The 15,444-nt window shown below is 36.1% G+C and overlaps 1 protein-coding gene across 3 annotated transcripts in view; it reads left to right on the top strand.

Moving 5' to 3' along the window:
• Positions 1–15,444, top strand: part of DIAPH2 (diaphanous related formin 2) — a 980,408-nt gene that overhangs the window by 756,215 nt on the left and 208,749 nt on the right. For all 3 annotated transcript variants that reach the window (XM_044235543.1, XM_044235542.1, XM_044235544.1), the window contains one exon: positions 2,530–2,665. In XM_044235543.1, the coding sequence (XP_044091478.1) occupies positions 2,530–2,665 (136 nt within the window). The remainder of the gene's footprint in view (positions 1–2,529; positions 2,666–15,444) is intronic.

Genomic DNA, 15,444 nt, shown 5'->3' with positions numbered 1-15,444 from the left:
GAGGTCCCAACCAGTGATATTACACTGAGATTGTCACACTGGTCTGGGCTGGAAGTGTTCAGACTCTCCGGGTCCTAGAGAGCGCCTGCTCGCACCTGTATTGACCTCTCTCAGGGGAGGGTGTGGGGCACAACAGACCCCAGTCACGGAGGGGGTGTGCAGAGCGCAAAAGGCTATGGTTCTGCCAGCTTGCGTCCACCCCAGACTCCCTCATGGGCGCCACCCCCCAGACGTTCTCAGGCTTGCCGGTGCCTCAGGGACCAAGACCTCGCTTCTTTGCAGTGCTCTCTGTTTCCCTGGCTGTCCTGGGTCCCTGGGCTTAAGTCCCTGTCCCTAATTGCCCGATTCCACCAATTTCCCCTTAAGATCTTTTGCTCTTTTTGAGTGCTTTCAACCAGCCTCCCAAGTTAATGCTGGTCCCCAATCACAGGGCACTCTCGTATTGGGGTATAAATTTCTAATGGGTTGCTTCTGGTGGCTTCCTCCCCCTTTTGTTTATCTTCCGATATCAGTCCAATGTTCCCCCTCCGCCTTACCTCTCCACTGGCGTCTTCTGCCCCCGTGGAGATCCAGAAGTGTATAATTCTAATCTCAGTCTGATTTCATTGGTGATCAGAGTTCTTTAGTAGGTAATCAGCTCACTTCAGGGGACAGGTTGAAAAAACGCCTCTTACTTCTCCGCCGTCTTGTCTCTCAGCTGCAATCTACAAATTTAATGTAATCCCTGTCAAAATGCCACCAGCATTTTTTACAGAGCTAGAACAAAGAATCCTAAAATTTGTTCAGACTCTGAATAGCCAAAGCAACCTTGTAGAAGAAAAGCAAGCCTAGAGTCATTACAATTCTGGACTTCCAAGTTGTATTACAAAGGAGTAGTCTTCAAAATATTATAGTACATAATGGCACAAAAACGGACACACAGATCAATGGAACAGAATAGAAAACCCAGAAATGAATCCACAATTATTTGGTCAATTAATCTGTGACAAAGCAGGAAAGAATATCCAGTGGGCAAAAGACAGTCTCTTCAACAAATGGTGTTGGGAAAACTGGCCAGCTGCATGCAAAAGAAACTGGACCACTTTCTTACACCATACACAAAAACAAATTCAAAATGGACAAAAGACCTAAATGTGAGTTAGGAAACCATCAAAACCGTAGAGGAGAACACAGGAAGTAACTTCTCTGACATCAGCTGTAGCAACTTCTTTCTAGATATGTCTCCTGAAGCAAGGGAAACAAAAGCAAAAATAAACTATTTGGACTTCATCAAATTAAAAAGCTTCTACACAGTGAAGGAAACAACCAACAAAACTAAAAGGCAACCTATGGAATGGGAGAAGATATTTGCAAATGATTTATCTGATAAAGGGTTAATATCCAAAATATAAAAACTTATAAAACTAAATACTCCAAAACTGAATAATACAATTAAAAAAAGGCAGAAGACATGAATAGACTTTTTTTTTCAAAAGATACCCAGATAGCCAACATACACATGAAAAGATGCCCAACATCACTTATCATCAGGAAAATACAAATCAAAACTATAATGAGATATCACCTCACACCTGTCAGAATGGCTAAAATCAACAGTGCAGGAAACAACAGGTATTATTGAGGATGTGGAGAAATTGAAACCCTCTTGCACTGATGGTGGAAATGCAAACATGGAAGTTCCTCAGAAAGTTGAAAATAGAACTAATGATCCTATGGTACAACAATTGCTCTACTAGGTATTTACCCAAAGAATAAAAAGATACTAATTCAAAGGTACACATGCACCCCTATGTTCATGGCAGCATTATCTACATTAGCCAAATTATGGAAACAACCCAAGTGTCCATTGATAGATGAATGTATAAAGAAGAGGTGTTATATATATACATATATGTATGTATATATATACACACACACACAATAGAATATTAGCCATCAAAAAAATGAAATACTGCCATTTGCAATGAAATGGATGGAACTAGAGAATATCATGTTAAGCAAAATAAGCCAGAGAAAGACAAATACCATATGATTTCCCTCATAGGTGGAATTCAAGAAGTGAAACAAATGAAGAAAGGGGGGTAAAAGAGAGTGAGGCAAACCAGGAAATACTCTTAACTATAGAGAACAATCTGAGGGTTGCAGGAGGAAAGGTGAGGAGGGGAGAGGTTAAAGTGCTGATGGAGATTAAGGTGTGCACTTGCTGAAGTGAGCATGGGATGTTGTAAGCAAGTGTTGATTTATTATATTGCATGGCTGAAATTAATATTACACTGTATGTTAACTGGAATTTAAATAAAAACATAAAAAATAAAGCCCGAGTTATTTCCAATTATTTTTCAAGAAGGTCTGTCTTAGAATTATTTGTTTTTCTCAAAAGTATGTACATGGACCTTGAAGCTGCTATGATATTTTACCATCTCTGAGCACCCACATGCATGCATATGTATATACAATTTTAAAATCATGCAGCTTCTATAACATGTAAGTAATGGAAGGATTTGTGTTTAAATTTGCTTATATATACAGGAAGCAGTGAAAGAAAACAACAAGAGAAAAGAAATGGAAGAGAAGACAAGGAGGGCAAAGCTTGCAAAAGAGAAAGCTGAACAAGAAAAGTTAGAACGCCAGAAGAAAAAGAAACAACTCATTGATATAAGCAAAGGTATGAAGTACTTTCAATTTCTGAAAGATATATAAAGTACAAAATAATTTAACTTGAGTGATTTTGGATTATAATGTAAATAGTTATGTTCTTGGTAGAAAATGCGTAATATTAGTTATTTATGTCATATTTCTCTCATAATATTACCTGTATTTCTTATTACCCTACACCGAGCACTCAGGATTTTTGAGAACAAATGTAAGATAATTTATTTTTAAAACAGTCTCTTACCCTTCATTTCTTTTATCAAATTATATCCTATTATGTTCTGGATGATACAGTGGTGAGGAAAGAAGAGGGTGAGATGAAAAGAGAAAAACTGGTATAGGGAGATGAGCCTTTTAGCTCTAATTTCATTTGTTGACAATACAGTAATAACAGTTTTCCTTGGGCCCTTGAACAATTCAAGTTGTAATACATATTGACAGCACTATTACAAGACGAAAAAAAAAAAAGAGAGAGAGAGAGAGAGAGAGACATCTTACTCAACTGTGATCCTAAGAGCAAAGATGCTATATGTCCACATAGTGTAAAGTAAGTTGTTTTCCTGGTTAGCAGGAATGGTTGTATATTAAAGGTGGGGGTTTTGGTTTTATTTTATTTTCTTTTTAAAGAAGAGACGGTAAGTAAAGTGATGGGCACCAGGTAGCTGCACTATGACAGTTGAAGAAAAATCATAGCCTTTGCCACTAAAAATTAGAGAATTTAAAAATGAAACAAAATCTGGGGCACCTGAGTGGCTCAGCCAGTTAAACATCTGCCTTCGGCTCAGGTCATTATCCCAGGGTTCTGGGATCTAGCCCCGCATTGAGCTCCCTGTTCAGCAGGAAGCCTGCTTCTCCCTCTCCCTCTGCCTACTGCTCCCCCTGCTTGTGTTCCCTCTCTCCTCTCTATAGCAAATAAATAAAAATAAATCTTTTAAAAAAATGAAACAAAATCTGAACAAGATACAAGAGAACATGATTGATACAGGTCACCTATTTCTTAATATAATGACAGTAAAAATTGCAAGCACTGTGTAATGTTGACCATGTGCCAAGCACTGTTCAAAGACTTTAACATGCTTTAAGTCCAGTAATCCTCATAACATAAGAAGTAGATACTGGGGCACCTGGGTGGCTCAGTAGGTTAAGCCGCTGCCTTTGGCTCAAGTCATGATCTCAGGGTCCTGGGATTGAGTCCCATATCAGGCTCTCTGCTCAGCAGGGAGTCTGCTTCCCTCTCTCTCTCTGCCTGCCTCTCTACCTACTTGTGATCTCTCTCTGTCAAATAAATAAAAATCTTAAAAAAAAGAAGTAGATACTGTTATTACCTCATACAGTTGAGGAAACTGAGGTTCATAGAAATTAGAAAGCTTGCCCAAGGTCATGCAAATACAAAGTACAACATCGAGATTAGAAATGAAGTAGTCTGGCTATAGAATCTTCGTACTTATAAATGCCATTGTCAAATAACAATAACTAACAGCAGTTACCAACATGTAGCACTTACTGTGTACCAGGAACTGTTGTAGGAATTTTATGTATATGTACACATTTAATCCTCATAAAACCCTTTTATTAAAGGGCTACAGTCTCATTTTAAGATGAGGAAACTGAGACATGGAGAAGTTAAGTAACTTAATCAAGTTCATAAAGACAGTAAGAGGTAGAATCTAGGCCGTCAGTGGCCAGATTCAATTATTATTTATTTTGATTATAGCTTTTAATTATAATTATTAACCATTATCAATTATTCTTCAGTAATGTTTCTTAATGGCTAACCTTCTGAAATGATAGGTATACATTAAGTTTATTCTTAATGCCTTTAAAATATATAAAAATTTTGGGGGATCCACTATAGTTTATCTTTTCTATGCAGGAAATAAATATAACATCATTTTAAAAGAATAAAATAAGTTAACAACCAAAGTTAAAAAGAGTAGCATCAACATAATTTAGCAAACAGACTTCATAATTAGGATCAAAAGAATTGGTCTGGACTGAAGATAATTATGAAAAACACTGGAGTACATGTGGCAATGAGTATTTGTAGGAAGTTCTTACTTAAAAGGGGATGGAGTCATGGAATGGTACTAAAAGTCACTCCCTTTTGCGTATGGAGGGAGTAGTGAGATAATAGTATGGGAAGCTATGCTAAAGGCTTTTCCCTTAAAGCTATGGGAAGCCCATTGTGTGTTTATAAATGGGAAAGTGATGTGCTCACAAAGATTTCTTAGAAAGATTATTTTGACAGACGCATAGAGAATGGATAGAAAAGAGAAGGGCCAGTGATAATAGAATTATAAAATTATTATCATAGTCCTGACAAGAGATGATGGTGGTTTGAATTTATGCAGTGGTAGTGAGGTTAGAGAAGTTACCAATAAGATGTATACGGAGTTCTATAGGATGTGGATAATACAGAGACAGATTTATTTAAAGGAATTGGCTCGTGTGATTATGGAAGCAAATCCAAAACCTGCAGAGTAGGGTGTCAGGATGGGCCCAGGGAAGAGCTGGTATTGTTGTTCAAGTCTGAAAGCAGCTGGCTTTTAGAATTCCTTCTCACTCAGGGAAGGTCAGTCTTTTGATCTATTTATGTCTTCAACTGATTGGATGAGGTCTACACACATTACACACAGCCATCCGCTTTACTCAAAATCCACTGATTTAAATGTAAATCTCATCCAAAAATACCTCACAGAAACATCCAGAATAATGTTTGAATAAATATCTAGCACTGTGGCCCAGCCAAGTTAACACATAAAATTAACCATTACCGGTGGGGTATTAAATGGTAGAACTGACTGACTGTGGGAATTGAGGAATGGAGGCATTAAAGAGGGTGAGAACCTTCATAAAGAAAAAATTCAGGAATAGAGATTTCATCAGGAAGGTTACAATGACTAGTGTCATTTTGAATATGTTTCATTTTCAGACCTTTTGGAAAGATAGGAAATGTCTAAGTAGCCACTGTATATCATATGCATATGAAGCTCAGGAAAGAGGTTTGGACTAGGCAGACAGACTTGAGAATCATTGGCTTTTGATGATTAAAGTTAGGGTATATTTGTTTGCTAGGGCTTCTGTAACAAGTACCATAAACTATGTAGCTTAGAACAATAGAAATTTGTTTCAGAGTTCTAGAGACAAGTATGAAATCAAGGTATAGGAAGGGCCATGCTCTTTCAGAAGATGCTAAGGAAGAATTTGTTCCAGCCTGTCTCCTAGCTTCTGGTAGTTCCTTGTTTTGCAGCAGTATAACTTCAGTCTTCATGTGCCATTATCCTTGTATGTGTGTCTGTCTCTTCACATGGTATTCTTTTTATTAGGACAGCAGTCATATTGGATTAGGGGTCCAACCTAGTCCAATATGACCTTGCCCTAATTAATTAGACAATTCAACTCATAACATAGGAGTTTGAATGAAATCACCAGGGTAAAGTATAAATCAGAGGTTCTGAAAGTATTTAGTTTCAGAACCCACTGTAACACTTTTAAAAATTATTGTGGACCCAAAATACCTTTTTTAAAAAAAAATTTGGGTAATATATATTGATGTTTAGCATGCTAGAATTAAAACAGACAAAATTAAAAGCAGACAAATCATTTGTGGGGGTGAAAACTTTTTATTTACTTGTTATATTAAAATAACAAAGTAAATCTATTACATGCTAAATAACATCATTTTATGAAAAGTAGCGTTACACTGGGTGTGGTGCATAAACAAAGAATTCTGGAACACCAGAAAGAAATGTAAAAAATAAATTTTAAAAAAAGTAGCTTTACATTCTAGCCCCCTACCCCCAAAAAATATTAGTAAGAAGAGAAAATTTAGTGTTGTAAATTTCTTCAAAGTCTGGCTTTATAAAAGACAGCTTGATTCTCATACTGCTTTTATGTTCAATCTCATGCAGTATCATTTGTCATGTGGCTTCTGAAACACTATAAACTCATGAAAGAATGAGAGACAAATAGGTAAAAAAGTATCACTGTTCTTATGAACATAGTTTTTACCTGGCATATCTGAAGTGCTCTCCGAGGCCCACACAGGTCCCTGAACCACACTTTGAAAATCTCTGGGGTGAATAATGAAAAGAGCAAGCAGTCAAGACAGAGTCTAAGAACATGATCTTGCCCCCATACTGCATTGCACTCTTCCCTCTCCCCAAGTATTTTATCAGCCTTTTACTATTTCCCTAAAAATATACCTGTAATGAAAAGGAAAAAAAAAAAAAAGAAGGAAAGAAAGGACCTATTTTGCTTATATCTCTAGTATATATTTTCATTTCCCAAGACTTGATCAATTACCTCTTCAAATATTATTAAAGCGATAGCATGAAGATCCGAATAAGTTTTTATGCAAATGCTTACCCGAGTGATCTAAATATGAAAGACACACTTTAAAATACAATTTAGCTTTTACGTATTGTTCCCATATCTCTACTTAGAGATCAACAAGTAAATTTACCATTAGCTTCTTGATTTGTGGCCCATATGTTGCAAATACTTTGTTGTTAGTATTAGTAGTAGTAATATTATAATATGATTTTACACTTAAAAGTGTATGTGTGTTAGTACTTATAAATATGTTTCAGAAAGAGATTCTCCATTGGAATCATGTTGCCTTAAGAAGATGAGAAGAAAAAATAATAACAGAGTTGGGTAGTTGGGGATCAAGATGGAATTCAGTGAATTTCTCAGTATCTTATAAAAAATGCTCTTGTTAACTAGGTGGAAATCAATTGCAGACACTTTGAGGGCCTTGGGGGAAGCGTTTCCAGACTACATAAAATATGAATCCATGGGTGACATGAGAATGAGATGCAATCAGAAAGTGATTTAGAGAACTTCAAATATGTCTAATTAGAACAGCATTATCTACTTTCCAGTAAAAGAATTGTATTCTTCCTTTCCACTGAGAGATGATGTCAAACATTTGATAGCCATTATAAGATATGTATTATATAGAGCATAGAGGTATTCATGCACATGTGATTAGAGATGCATACCATTAGAACCAGAGAACCCAACCTATAACAACAGTAGCTAAGTGAAGAGTCCCTTGGGTAAAGAAAGTAACTTAAAGAGCTCCTCAGTGGCTCAGTTAAGTGTCTGCCTTTGACTCAGGTCATGATCTGCCCCACATCAGACTCCCTGCTCAGCAGGAAGCCTGCTTCTCCCTCTCCCACTCCCCATGCTTGTGTTCCCTCTCTCGCTGTGTCTCTCTCTGTCAAATAAATAAATAAAATCTTCTTTTTTAAAAAGTTACTTTAAAATTACCGACAACTTTTAAAAACACATATACTCTTTCTGTAAAGTTTCTATTTCATAACAACTTAGCAAAATTGCAAACCCCTCCCTTTTAGAAAATATCCCAATGATCCCATATAGCTAATAAGTAAAAATAGTAAGATATATTTATCTGACATGCACAATATAATTGTCAAAAATAAATATTTTAGAATTTATTCAGAAGAGTAAGAGGATAAGGCAAACATAACAGATTATTTATGTTATCTAGATATGATAAGCTGGACTCTAAATTAAGTGAACATATCATGGAAACCAAGCAGTGAGAGAATTATATCTTTCATGTTAAATCCCTAAAAAATCCCATGTTTTAAGCCTCCATTTTGAGAGAATTGGAGATCAGAAGGCAAAAGCCATAAGAATTAGTATTTTTTTAATTGTAAAGGAGAAAAAAAAGCATGATTATACATTATAGTCATTTTGCAAACTTTAAAATGAAAACCTAAAAAGTTACTTAAATCTGTGTATTTAAAAGAGCTAGAAGATCAGATCAGATCTAGCTCTGCCACCTTCTAGATTTATGACCTTGTTCTTCTTCATCTCTTCATGCCTCAGTTACTTCATCTGTAAGTGTAGGATAATGACATTTACCTCCTATACTTAAAATTAAATGAGATAATTAAATACAGTACATAACATAAGACCTAGAATATACTTGTTGCTGCTACTAAGAGTCGTTTTGAGTTCATTGCAGAATCTGAAAAAAAAATCAGGATATAGTCCCTATCCTTAAGAATTTTGTCAGAGAATTTTACAATGTTGTCAGAGAAATGTGTAAAGGAGGAATATCTGTTTTCCCACTCCCCATCTGAGGTTATTTGCCTGTGGTCCTGTAAGTTAGATTGACTAAAAATAGATTAACAAAAGAAAAATAGATTTATTAAAGTGGGATACTTTATTAATGTGGCATACATGTGTAAGTACTCAAGTGATACGGAACTCAAACAAATGGTTGAAACTTGGGCTTATATAATATCTTAACAAAAGAATAGTAAATTTTTAGAAATGTTTAGGTAAGACAAAGGAAAAGGACTTTGAGTTTTTAAGGCAGCAAATTTTAAGTAGGTAAACATATGGGGAACTAATGAAGGATAAGGGCTAGTTAATGAAGTTTGTTATACAGGTTCTTCTGGTACTATTTCTGGACTGATAAGGGTCTATTTAGATTGTCTCTGGTGATTAACTTATGTTCTTCCTGGTAAAGAGGGAAGATGGACACTTTATAATTTTTTTTTTAGGATTTTATTTGGCAAAGATAATACAGCAGGAGAGGGAACACAACCAGGGAGAGTGGGAGGGAGACGCAGGCTTCCTGCTGAGTGGGGAGCCTGATGTGGAGCTGGATCCTAGGACCCAGGGATCATGACCTGAGCCAAAGGCAGATGCTTAATGACTGAGCCACCCAGGTGCCCCAACACTTTATAAATTTATGTTCTGCATTTAGGCAAGTAGGGGAAAACAGAGAGCTTTTCTTGTATCTGCTTTCTCTCAGTTGCCTTCAGCTCAAAATAATCCTTATGCCAAAGTGGCATATTTGGAGTGACATATTCTGCTACTCTTCAGATAAAATAAAGCTGAACCAAAAAGTAATGTACTAGTATATAATAGAGATTATCTAGAAATATCTAAAAGGGGAATTCAATGAAGTCTAGTAAAATGACAAAAGTTTTGCAGAAAAGGCTGAGTATAACCTCAACATACCAGTTGAAGTAGATGCCAAAGGATGAGTTCATACCTGGCTGTGCAGAGGCAAAACTATTCAAGTAAATGGCAATAACATCAGCAGTAGTGCATGTCAGCAAATAAGGCAGCAGGCCACATGTATGGTATTTTCCAATGGCTCCCTGGAAGGTCCATCAAAATGAGTAAGAGGGTATGTCCTACATTAAAGTTCCAGATCCACAACTGCCTTCATTGTTGTCATTGGCAGAGAAGGGTTTGAATTGAAAAAGTGTTGGAAAGTTAGAAAGGCTGTTGGAAAGACTGTGAAGAGCTTTCCAAGTCAGGCAGGGAAGGTGTGGTGTGATGGGGTAGGAGAGCCAAGGTGATTATAAGAATTTGTTTAGGGATTACTGAGGTGTAGTGAGCCAGGAGCACAAGAAAGGAAAGGTGAATGCAAGGTGGATGAAACCGGAAAAGAACGGTGAAAGATGAAAAAAGAAGAGTTACTTCATATCTGTTTCTGTCTGCAAAGGAGGAGTTTAAACCTGTGGCAGTTTAAGAAGGTGGTAACAAGAAGGAAAATTTCCATGAAAGAGATGGGGAAAAAAAGGCAGTGGGAATTAAAAGGGAAAAAAAGGCAGTGGGAATTAAAATGGATTGAATATTTTTACTTTTTTAAGATCAGCACAGTTTTACCAATATATAATTATGTATTGATTTTTTTGACATACTGGGTTATTTTATTCATATGACCAACATTTATTGCACATTTCCCAAATAATTATAATTAGAGCATGCACAGTAATACATCATTTATTTAAATGTAAAATTTAGAAAGCTAATTTAAATGCAGGAAAAAATATGCTAAATCAATAAATGTACTCTAAAATGTGTAATAGTATAGAAATCTTGCAAAGTTCTTGGTATAATCTATGATGTACAACCTTTGATTATATTAGTATAGATGATAATTAACTTAGGGACCACTAAAAATAAATTAAATAATCCTGTAGGTAAAGCAAGAAAGCTTACCAAATGTATGTAATATTTGTGAATAAATCTCCTTTTCATGTTTATGGAAGTCAGCAAAAGAATTGCAAGGACTTAGAGAAAGTGATAAAAGGAGATGCATTTTAAAAGGGTGTTTTGAAATTGGAAACTCCAAGTGTGTTTCTTATGCGAATATTATTTAATCAGGAACTATTTTGTTCCTCCTTATATAAGATTATAAGGAAATTAGAATGGCCTATGCACTTCTAGTATGATGAAAAAGAATGAGCTACCTTAGTCAGATTTGATGAAAACTCATTCTTCTGAGAGTGAATTAGCAAAATTTAGCCAATAAATCTAAACATTTAAATTCTGTTATTAGTTGTGGCTAGCAGTTTTGTTTTTCTGTGTTCCAAGTTTTAAAATAATTACATCTTTTAAGTAAATGAAGTCATTGTACCTTATGTTATTTTGATCTGAATAGGTAAAAACTGTGTTTCCTAATGTACCTCAGACATTAAGTTACAGTAACCAAAACTATAGATTAAGATACCCATAAATAATAGGGTTGACCCCAGTAATATTAAAGTACTCCCAATAATATAAATTACTGAGAATATATAGGTACCGTCATTGTGGCATATTCTACAAATGTTAATGAACAGCTCATAAATGATAATGCAATACTAAAGAAGTGGGTATACTTGGGGGACTTAAAAAAGAATCATTGACCTAATAAAGCCTTATCCATGGAGGAAAAGAAGGTATCTGGCAGATATTCTGTTTATTTAGATTGTCTTGCTTTCTACTTTAGCAAACATTTCAAGGAATCTGTGTTTATTCAAAATCAGAACTTGTTCCTTCTGTCCTCTAGGTTTGTTTTCTCAGTGGTAATTTGTGGGACTTTTTCCCAAATAAAACTATTTAGTAAAGGTTTGCCCAGGTCTTAGAGCTTTTAGCAAACTAAGCTATTTAGAATAAATTTGGAACTTGGTTATTTTAATGAAACATCTTTAGGTCCAACTTAGGCAACATTATGCCCTATTGCTGCCATTCATTCAGTAAGCGCTTCTTGAATTTGTAAGTTTATGTACTGGGTTAAGTCATCCAGGTGCAAGAGGAGCTCCCACAGTAGCAGCCATCCAGTGAGAAATTGCACCCTGCTGTGTGACACAGCTGACCCCCAGTGACATATTATCTGAGGCAGATCTTTCACTGGGTTAGCCTGCAAATGAAATGAGTCCAACCTTTTTTCCTTTGGAGCCAGACAAACCTGTGGCAGTTTAAGACGTTCAGTTTGTGGCAGTTAAGAGTTCAGTTTCATACTCTTCCCTGCAAACAGTATAACTTTGGCAACTCACCTAACCTTTCTGGTCCTCAGCTTCCTTGTCTATAAAACAGGAAAAAGAATAGCATCTATCTCCTAGAATTAAATGAGAGAATACACATAAATCTCTTAGCGCTTATTGGAATGGTTGGCACTTAATAAGTATTAGATTTTTGTTTTGTTTTGTTTTGTTTTCTCAATTTATTTATTTTCAGAAAAACATTATTCATTATTTTTTCACCACACCCAGTGCTCCATGCAAGCCGTGCCCTCTATAATACCCACCACCTGGTACCCCCAACCTCCCACCCCCCCCTGCCACTTCAAAACCCCTCAAATTGTTTTTCAGAGTCCATAGTCTCTCATGGTTCACCTCCCCTTCCAATTTACCCAAATTCCCTACTCCTCTCTAACGCCCCTTGTCCTCCATGCTATTTGTTATGCTCCACAAATAAGTGAAACCATATGAATTAGATGTTTTTATCCCATTCATAATAGTAGTTATTTTAGTGAACATAATAAACTGTTGATGGCAATAATCACTGCAATAAAATTTTGGTTGTCTAGAATGCCTAGGGAAGGAGATGTTTTGATTGATTTGATTTTGTAATTATATAGAAAACCATTTGTAGATCAGTTTTTATCACTTGTAATCTTTCTAAACTCTGTCAGTCCACAGCTCTCCTCTCATCCACTCAACCACCTCACTTCCCCCTATTTTTGGCTTTCCATTTTATACAAATGAAAATTGTAGAATGTAGTGCTTATATATAATTTTGTACATATAACCTGCACATACAATATAGGTTCCTGATAGACCTTTAGGATTTTGTTATTGTCTCTGGACCATTAGATCATCAGTGAGTATGCACACTGGTATCAGAGAGTGTCCTTTGTACTATTAAATCCAAAATACACTTTAGATGAATCAAAGTTCTAGTTATTTTTTCCTATAGCCTATCTTAGCCACTTTTCACTAGTAATTTTTTTCTGACCTTATAATAAAATAATTACATTTCTGACATCAGTCCACTGGAAATGTGTTAAATTCACATTCTTTGTGCCTTATCAGTAAAAGAAATTTCCACATCTACTAAAAATACTCTTTTAAGCAGGAGATAAAAATAAATATGTGAAAAAAGATAAGTAATATACTTTAGATCTCATTAAAAGTTCTTACATTCTAAATGTAGAAACTCAAGATTTGCAAAAACCGTAAGAGCTGTATTCAATATGTTGAACATTTAACAAGATGTCATCAGTTCTTATGTAGAAGATGCACTATGTTGGCAGTTACAGATTTGGCTTTCCTTACAGTATGTCCTTGTTGCCATGCATGAAAGTGGGTGAAACAAATGGACTACATAAGGAATGACCAAAACACATTGCAGGTAGCCTAATCATTTATTAGAAATACACTTTGGCTCCATATTTTAATATTCTATTTCTTAATAAAGTGTGGAATAAATAAGAGCTGTTGTATACCAACATTGCAATTAATTTGGCTCTCTTCTCAAATAAATTTAGTTCATTTAAGTAATTGCACCTAACAGATTCATAGAATCAACAAATTGCACTGAACCCAACTGAGTCTCTAAGGATTTTTTTTTTAAATTATATTTGTTCCAACCACACTGAATCCCTGAGGCCCTGGGCTGCTTCAAACTCAGGACAGAATCTGTTGTCACATTACATGTACAAAAGGATTATTATGGATGAAAACTTTTCAGTGGTTTTTAATGTAATGCTACAAGTATTCATTGAATCCCCACAGTGTGCTGAGCGGGAGTGACACATCCTAATCATAGTATTGTTGTCTGATAGTTCAGCACCATTAACCCACTAATGGGGTTACTAACTGTTAACCTTTTTCATTCTGTGTGTGTCTCTCTTGTAAGAAATAATGTCTCTTGCTGCATATTTATATATGTGCGTGCATACGTATCCACACACACAGGACCATGTGTAGCATATAACATATATTTCATTCTTTTCATGTATTTTTATATATGAACGATTCTATTTTTTTCCCTCTTTATGTCTGATCAGTACTCTGTCCTCAGTCACTCCCTCCACACATGAAGTATGAGTATATGATATCTTGACTAATTTGTGGGGGGAAAGAAACACATCTTAGTTTAAGAAAGTAGTTATACCTTTGTTATATAATGATAGTAGAAAAATGTCATAACCTATACGGAGAATACCTGATTGTCATCTAAATCAGCTATTTCATAGTAGTTCAGAAGATGCTGGTATGATTCATTTGGGAGGCAAAAGATGATTATCCTTGTAAATGTGCAGTTTGCTATGGATAACATAATACTTTTGTTGGAATCAGCATTGGAATCTACATTAAATGTACATTGTTAAAAAAAAAATACCTCTCTTTGACAGAAGAGATATTTCAGAACTCCTGAATTTGATTTAGCTTTTTTCTATTTGCCAAGTTGTGGATAGAACTGCCTAGGAATTACTTGGAGTATCGCTTAACAGAATGGATGCATACAGCTCTAGGGAGCTGGAGGCACAGCACTGCTCATGGAAGGACAGGGTCCCAGTGGTTCTTCTCACACCTCTATGGTTCTGCCATAGAAGAATCATATTCTCAGAGTCTGCTGGGTTAGGCTATGCTGTAACACAAAAGTCATAATACAGTGTTGTATTTGGGTGTTTAGTCTCATTTTTATAAAAGAACCCCCATCCCAATTTTTAAAAAAAAATTTTAAATTTTTTTATTAACATATGATGTATTATTAGGCCCAGGGGTATATGTCTGTGAATCACCAGGTTTACACACTTCACAGCACTCACCATAGCACATACCCTCCCTAATGTCCATAACCCCACCACCCTCTCCCGCCCCCCCGCCCCCCAGCAACTGTCAGTTTGTTTTGTGAGATTAAGAGTCTCTTAGGCTTTGTCTCCCTCCCAGTCCCATCTTGTTTCATTTATTCTTCTACCCCCTTAGGCCCCCATGTTGCATCACCACTTCCTCATATCAGGGAGATCATATGGTAGTTGTCTTTCTCTGCTTGACTTATTTCACTAAGCCGGATACGCTCTAGTTCCATCCATGTTGTCGCAAATGGCAAGATTTCATTTCTTTTGATGGCTGCATAGTATTCCATTGTGTATATATACCACCTCTTCTTGATCCATTCATCTGTTGATGGACATCTAGGTTCTTTCCATAGTTTGGCTATTGTGGACATTGCTGCTATAAACATTCGGGTGCACGTGCCCCTTCGGATCACTACATTTGTATCTTTAGGGTAAATACCCAGTAGTGCAATTGCTGGGTCATAGGGCAGTTCTATTTTCAACATTTTGAGGAACCTCCATGCTGTTTTCCAGAGTGGTTGCACCAGCTTGTATTCCCACCAACAGTGTAGGAGGGTTCCCCTTTCTCCGCATCCTCGCCAGCATCTGTCATTTCCTGACTTGTTGATTTTAGCCATTCTGACTGGTGTGAGGTGATATCTTATTGTGGTTTTGATTTGTAT

Source organism: Neovison vison, chromosome X (genome assembly GCF_020171115.1).
Source record: "Neovison vison isolate M4711 chromosome X, ASM_NN_V1, whole genome shotgun sequence".
Taxonomy (NCBI): domain Eukaryota; kingdom Metazoa; phylum Chordata; class Mammalia; order Carnivora; family Mustelidae; genus Neogale; species Neogale vison.
Note: the sequence above shows the minus strand (reverse complement) of the source record. Positions and strands in the feature narration are given on the sequence as shown.